Raw genomic sequence first — 7,107 nt, 5'->3', positions numbered from 1 at the left:
AAAAAAAAAAAAAAAAGAAAGAAAGAAAGAAAGAAAAGAAAAAGAAAAAAAAAGAAAAAGAAAAAGAAAAAAAAATCTCTACAAAAACAAACAAACAAAAACACCTCATATGTGCCTCAAATCGTAGGAAGGAGGAGAAGGGATTGCAGCATGGCCATCCCCACTGGGAAGTGATTTCTCACCTTCTGTCTCTTTGTCTGCACATGCTCTATAGCAAAAAATCTCTCTCTAAAATCACCCTGAAATATGTAAAATCTCAGCACACATTATTCGGGACCACTTGGATGCTGTGTCTAGGCAACCATCTTTCTGGCCCAGATAAAACTCATTTCATTTATAAAGCCTCAGCCTTTCTTCTAGGTTGATGGTCTACTGTGTAGGGTCTGGGAATATACTCATGATACATTAAAGTAAAAAAGAAAAAAAGGCAGCTGGCAGACCAATTCCACTTCTAGAAAAAAACATGAAGTGTTCGTGTAGACATTTGTATGTATGTATCTGTACATTCAATCACCATTCAAGCGTTTACTGACTGGTTACTAGGCAATGTTCCCAGGGTCCCAGACCTCATGGAACCTCTCTCTTCTAGTGGAGAGACAAAAAAAATCAAGTGAACAAGATTTGTAGTAAGTACTAAATACTAAGAAAATTAAACAGAAAATAACATGGTAAGTGTGATATGTCCATAAAACACAAACACACACACGTGCACGTGCACACACACACACACACACACACACACACACACACACACAAATGGGAAAGGAATATACCCAAAGAAATAGAAATGGGATGGACAGAAGGGAAGTTTAATTTCTTTGTATAATTTTTTCGAACAGCAAAATCATGGGCAATTTTTGCCTTTTTGTATTTTTTCAGTACAAAATAACAAAGTTAATGGCTGTTTTCTATATCAAAACCTGCGAAAATCAATTTACCTCAGAAGTAGGCTTTGCTCGTTTTACTAAAATATCCAGATAGGACTCTTTAGTTTCGCAAATGTAAACAAGATGCCTTCCAGGAAAAAAACAGTGAAAACATCCTATATTTGAAAGCGGATGTCACTGAATGAGATGTTAAGTATTCTGCTTAGTTATGTATTTTGTGGGTATATATTTAACAGTACTACGAGGTTGAAGAGCTAGGAGATTGTTCTACCTGAATAGAATTTAAAAACAAAACAAAAAAGCATTGCTCTCAAAGAATGGAGAAGGGACTGTGGCGTGGCCATCCCCCCGGGGGGTGATTTCTCGCTTTCTATCTCTCTGTCTCTCTCTGTCTGTCCGGTGAGCACATGCGCCCTATAGCAAAAACCTCTCCAAAAAAAAAAAAGTACTGTTGGTTCTGGAAGATCTATGGAATGCTACCCCACCCACATTTCTGCTTTTACTGATCATGAGTCCAAAAGCACATCTGTGGGCATCAGTGGGTCAGCTTCACCCTTGCTCTGGGTTGGAGGACATTTACATTGAGACCTTAAAGAGAACATATGCTTGACCAGAATCACCCAAGCCATCCTATAGTCTCTGCAGGGGCCTTGACTGAGCTCTGGAGATCAGGGCACTGGGTAGGGGAACAAACATAGGTGGGAACGGAGAGTGCAAGCAAGAAAATGTGGGCTTGGGGCCAGCAGGTGGCATGGTGGTTAAGGGCGCTGGACTCCCACATGGCTGACCACAGTTCGAGTCCTGACCTGGCAGCTTGCTCTCTCACTTTCCTCTCTCTTTCTCACTCTCTCTCACTCTGTCTCTTTCTGGTCAAATTAAAAAAAAAAATTAAATAGATAAATAAATGAAGTTGAATAAAACAATTTAAGAAAAAAAAAAGAAAACGTGGGCTGCTCCATCAGAAGTCTTGGAGAGACTGCAGAGAGTGGTAGATTTTGAAGATCTTTTCCTCAATCCAAGGCATACCTATGAGGAGAAAATGGTGCTTCTCCTGGGGTCAGAGGTGGGGATTCCGAACTGGTCCCAGCTGAAAGGAAGCCTCCAGAGGTATGCGAGGCCCTGAGGCTGGGTTTGGTCTACGAGTTTCAAAATGTGTGCAGTATAGCTCTGCTACCCAGTGATCACTGAGTCAACTCTAAACACACACATGCATCGAGAGGTTCCTGCAGCTTTGCCTGTATTGCCCATCGAGTGCTGCTGGAGTAGCCGGCCTGAAGCAGGCTTCCACTGGGTTACAGAATGAACAGGAAATGAGGAAGTGGTAACAACAAGGTGAGTTGAGAATAAGAGAGACGGAGCAGTAACCAGGCAGCAGACTGGTTGGTTTGTGATGGAAACAGCATGAGTGGGTTTAGAGGCTAAAGGAGGAGAGCATCAAGAGAGGGAGATGGGGGCAGTAGATGGTATAGTGGTTAAGGTGCTGGATTCCCACAGAGCTGACCATGATTTGGGTCCCAGACCCAATGGCTTGAAAAATCACATCAGGCATGTGTGCGTGCATGCCCAAACTCCCAACAGGAGAGTGGAGGAGAAGGCACTGTGGTGTAGCCACCTGCTCTGGGGAGTGATTTCTCACTTACCCTCTCTCTGCCTCTCTCTAGTGGGCACGTGCCTTACCTATGGCAAAAACCATAATAGAAAAAAGCAAGAGCAGGAAATGGAATATAAGAATAGGACAAGAGGTTAATGGATGGGTCAAGAGGACAAAGTGGGTGGAGACAGACACAAGTCCACATGTGGAGCAGAGGAAGGATGCCTCCTTCCGAGCTTAGGGAGACAGAAAGGCCCAGAGTAGGTTAAATTTGAGATGGAGGGAAGAAACTTGAAGTCCAGACTCAGGAGGCCTTACCCTCTCCCTGAACTGATGCAGAGTGTAGAGGGCAGACAATGGAAGAGGCAAGTGAGGGGCCCTCCCAAAGCTAGAGATCAGGAGGGTTCCTAGCATAGGTGACAGAGTGATGTTCTCCAGCAGGGATGGCTGACTATGAGGTTTACTGAAGGCTGTGGATTTGTTGGTTGTCTCTTAATATGGACCAGGAGAGATGCAAAAGAGCTGAGGATATTGACTGGGGGCCAGCCAGGCAATCAACGAAGTCTAGGCTAGGCAGGGGAGATAGGCCAGGAGGAAGATGACTGGTAGGGAGAATATGAAGAGATCAAGGTTCTGAAGGCCTCTTTGAGACAGAAGAGCCGGAATAGTGAAAGGCAGGCTATCAGTAGGCTGGAAGGGGAAATGAGTATAGTAGGAAATCCAAGCCTGTTTGCTGATTCATGGGAAGACAGTAAGAAAACTGTAAGATCTGAGGTCTCAAGGTCCTCAGAAATCCTAATAAATTCTACAGAAGACAGGACATTTCCTAAACTATGGCTTATCATTAATCCCTGTAAGTACTAAACTATAATCAACTGTTTAGTTACTGACAAAGTTCCCAAAAGATCAATCTTGAAAGGTAAAAGTCCAACTAACAGCTAATGCTACAAAGTACAGTACACGCGAAGTCAGATAAACTCAGTGATCAACTCCACTGTCATGTAAATAAATACAAGAGTTTTTTCTAATAAGTACATGAGGAATATGGAGGACCCTGTGATTACACCAGGTGACCCCAAACCCATCTCTTCTAAGTACCTACCTTAAGTAGCTCCACAGCCACGAGGACCTCCTCTGCTGGAACCTTATTATCCCCCAGCATGTTAGAAAGAGTCCACTTGAGGGGCTTCAGTAGGAAGACTCCGACACCCCAGGAGATCCAGCTGCTGTCCACACTGGCCATGAAGTCTGATTCCCGCTGCAGCTCCCCTCGTCTGCAGTGAAAGAAAGAGAAGGCCATACAATAGCACTCAATGCAATGTACCATTCCAGTCCCCACTGTTCCCCACACCCCAAAAAGAAATTTTATCATCATCATAACTCCCATTTATTAAGCACCTACTCTGCTGGTAAGGACTGTAAGAAGGACCATTTATACTCCAGCTCTAACCTCACAATTCTACAAGACAGATGATTTTATTAACATTTTAACTAATTGGAAATTGAGGGACAAGAGAAGGTAAGGAGAGGCCGAATCTAATCCATGACTTATGTGGCTCCAAAACACAAGTGTTCTGCCACCATGACAAACGCAACAGGCTACTGGGCCCACACTGAGGGCCCATTCTTTTTACGGATAGAGCTCAAAATAATAAAATTAAAATAACAAGTGTCAGACATAAGGAAGCATACAAAGATGTACAGAAAAAGGGCTTTCTCCTATTCCTACAACTAGGGTGAAGCTAAGATGTAAGCATTTCATGCTGTTGGTAATAACAGCAGCCGCTAAATCCACAGAAAGCAGAGACCAGTCACTAGACTAAGGACTATATAAAGAATACAGAAGGAAGAGCTCTTCAAGTCCTCACACGAAACCCAAGTACAATCACGATCACCATGTTATGATTGGTAAATTAAAAATGACAAATAATTGCCAAGGGTCACATAATTTAGTCAATAGCACAGTTCAAACTTTATGTTTGGCCCTTAAGGGTGTGGCCCTTTAACAAAGCTGTTAACCACTAAGCTATGCTGCTTCCCTGGAGAAATGGCACCATCTGAACTGCAGATGCCAGGCCTGCTCAAGCACCAGGGGCTTCAGCAGAGTGCCAGCCGTCAGGAAGGAAGATATTGAGGGACTGAAAGGTCTCTGGATTGGAAGTGGTAGACCACTGTGCTTCTGCCACACAGTTCTGGTTTTGTCCCTGACTTCTTCAGCTGCTGTGTCCTGTGTTCCCCACTTAAAGCAAGAACTAAATTTTTTCTCACAGTACACCTTCTCAGAAAGAACTGCAAGGAGGCTTGTCATATCAATGTCAGCCTCAATGGAAAGGTACTAGGAACAGAAAGAAAGAAGAGAGACTTCTTAATTAGAAAGAGTGGCGGGCTTAAACAAAGCCGTTGTCAGAGTTGATGGTCTGTCCTCTTTTTCATTCAGTGAGGGAGGCCCATGCTAGGCTTACAGAAGGCACTCCATATCTTATATAGTGCAAGTGAAGTACAAGTGGTTTAGAATCCGAAGACTAGGGGTCCAGTCCTGGCACTACCGGGCATTACCCCAGCTGTGTAACCTTGAGTAAGTCACTTGATCTGAGCCTCAGTTTTCTCTTCTGTCTGCTGAGGATACTTCTATCACTTCTCACCAAGACTGCCGAGAGGGTCAGATGGAATGGTGTACCTGAAGTATCTGCATACTTTGCCTGGCTGTTCATCTACTGGATACCAATGCTACCTCCGAACACGATGTGTCACACGCGTATCACCTGCAGACCTTCTCAGGGCACCAAGTTACTCAGTAACGCTCTCACCCTCCTTCAGGTCCTCTCTACTCCGCACAGCCTGGGCCAAGGACACGCCAGACAGGCCAGATGCATGACCTGTGCCAGGGGTGGTTGGCAAGATCCCTACAGGCCACTTCCCCACAACTGCCCTCTTCTCAGCTCTGACAGACCTTCTGCTGCAGGCGTAATTCCAATGTAGAGGCCCTAATGAAAGAAATGCATGAGACTCCAGTCCAGAGAAATTACTGTCACTTATGCCAGGCTGACTTCTCGTTCTACCTAAAGGCACTATCCCGCTCCCTCCCCCATCACCCCATCATCCCATCTTCCTCTCCCTCCAAACACCTATAGGCCAGGTCCCTTTGCCTACTGAACAAGCACTGGACGATTACTCTGGATGGGCTAGCCCTTGGGCTGGGTGCAGTGCGCTGCCGAAGAACAGGACCAGGTCCCGGCCCTGGGGCACCGCCCCCGCCCGCCCTCCAGGCCCCGGCCCCGGCCCGGCCCGCCCCTCACCTCAGCAGGTCCTGCAGCACCGTGGCCAGCCCCAGCGGGACGCTGCCCTTGCGTTGAAAGGCCTCCTGCAAGTCCCGCAGACGCAGGCGCACCACCCCCTGGCGGCGGCTGTGGCTCAGCACCAACGGCGCCCAGAAACCCATCTTGCTGTCCCAGTCGGTGCTGTTCACCTCGCGACTCCTCTTGAAGGCGGAGAACAAGAAGGACATGCGTTCCTCATCTTCTTCCCACTCGGGGGGAAAGAGACCCGCCGGGTCTCCCCCGGCCGGGGCCTCGGCATCCCGCTCCGGGGACCACATCGGAACCCCAGCCCCGCCAAGGCGCCGAACACAACCCTGGCCCTGAACCCCTTCCGCCCTAGTTCCCTCCCGGCTTCCGTTCCGCTCCTCCTTCTCTGTCATTACGTCACTGACTCCGACAGCGTGAAATAAGTCCTGAAAGGCCTCAGGACGCATGCCTCATTCTGGTACCCCTTTGCCAGGAGGCTTGATGACGTTATTTTCGGAGAGACGAGAAGCGCTTGCGCTTAGTCTTCATCCCGCGGTCTTTGTGCGAGAAGGATTTCGCGCGTGCGCGGTGGGTAGGTGCGCGTTGCGTCCCTTCTTCAGGAACCCATTTGGCGAATGCGGGGGCAAATGTTAACTCCTCCAACTCTTAGAGGTTTCGGAGAGTGGGACTGCAGAAACTGAGCCTCCGCTAAGGGGCGCCAGAGGCACCGGGACCGAGCTCAGTGACCTAACGCTCCTAGACCAGCTCGTTCTTACTTTAGAAACTTCAAGGTAACTTCCTTTTACCATAATGTCACCAGATAAACAAAGCTGCCGGTGACACACGCCTTGTGGAAGTCCGTCCATACAAAGGGTTTTAGAGAGCTATAATCGTCTACTACTCTTGCTCACCGTCTTCTGCCCCAGAATGTCCCTCTTCGCTTCCTTCTGAGCATTAATACCTTATTAATCCTTTAAGGTCCTGACTTTCCCCTGAAATCTTCCACTGTCCCAACGCATGGTTGGCCTTTTTTCCTGGATGACACAGGTTAGCGTTTACTGTTTTGTCACCTGTTCTTTCTTTGGTTCCCTGAGGGCACGTAGAGGGATTCAAATATCTTGCTATGGAGATCCTAAAGAAAATATTCCATCAACTGAAAGGTGCATAACTTGATCCTTCCTCTTCAGATGTTCTGGAATCTTGTTAGAATAACAATTCATATTCACGACAAGCTTCTTACAAAGAACCTTGTGAGCAAGGAATCTGCTCAATGCCTTGAAAATAAATTGGTTTTCTTTCTAAACTATCTAAAAGGTGAAAAAGTTTCCTGTTTGATGGAACTAAG

At 46.7% G+C, this 7,107-nt stretch overlaps 1 protein-coding gene across 3 annotated transcripts in view; it reads right to left on the bottom strand.

Annotated features, from left to right (window-relative positions):
* Nucleotides 1–6,326, bottom strand: part of CHMP7 (charged multivesicular body protein 7) — a 13,487-nt gene extending 7,161 nt beyond the window's left edge. Inside the window, exons 1-2 of one of the 3 annotated variants that reach the window (XM_006140665.3) lie at nucleotides 5,775–6,326; nucleotides 3,581–3,752 (exon numbers count right to left, since the gene is read on the bottom strand). In XM_006140665.3, coding sequence (XP_006140727.1) covers nucleotides 3,581–3,752; nucleotides 5,775–6,229 — 627 coding nt within the window. In that variant the 5' untranslated portion in view covers nucleotides 6,230–6,326. Of the gene's footprint in view, nucleotides 1–3,580; nucleotides 3,753–5,155; nucleotides 5,401–5,428; nucleotides 5,619–5,774 lie in introns of those variants that run through there. The other 2 variants (XM_027772796.1, XM_027772794.1) reach the window with 2 other exon arrangements.
* Nucleotides 6,327–7,107: the final 781 nt, after the last annotated feature.

The sequence above is a fragment of the Tupaia chinensis genome, unplaced genomic scaffold, assembly GCF_000334495.1.
Source record: "Tupaia chinensis unplaced genomic scaffold, TupChi_1.0 Scaffold000039_1, whole genome shotgun sequence".
Lineage (NCBI taxonomy): Eukaryota > Metazoa > Chordata > Mammalia > Scandentia > Tupaiidae > Tupaia > Tupaia belangeri.
This window is presented reverse-complemented; position numbering and strand designations above follow the sequence as displayed.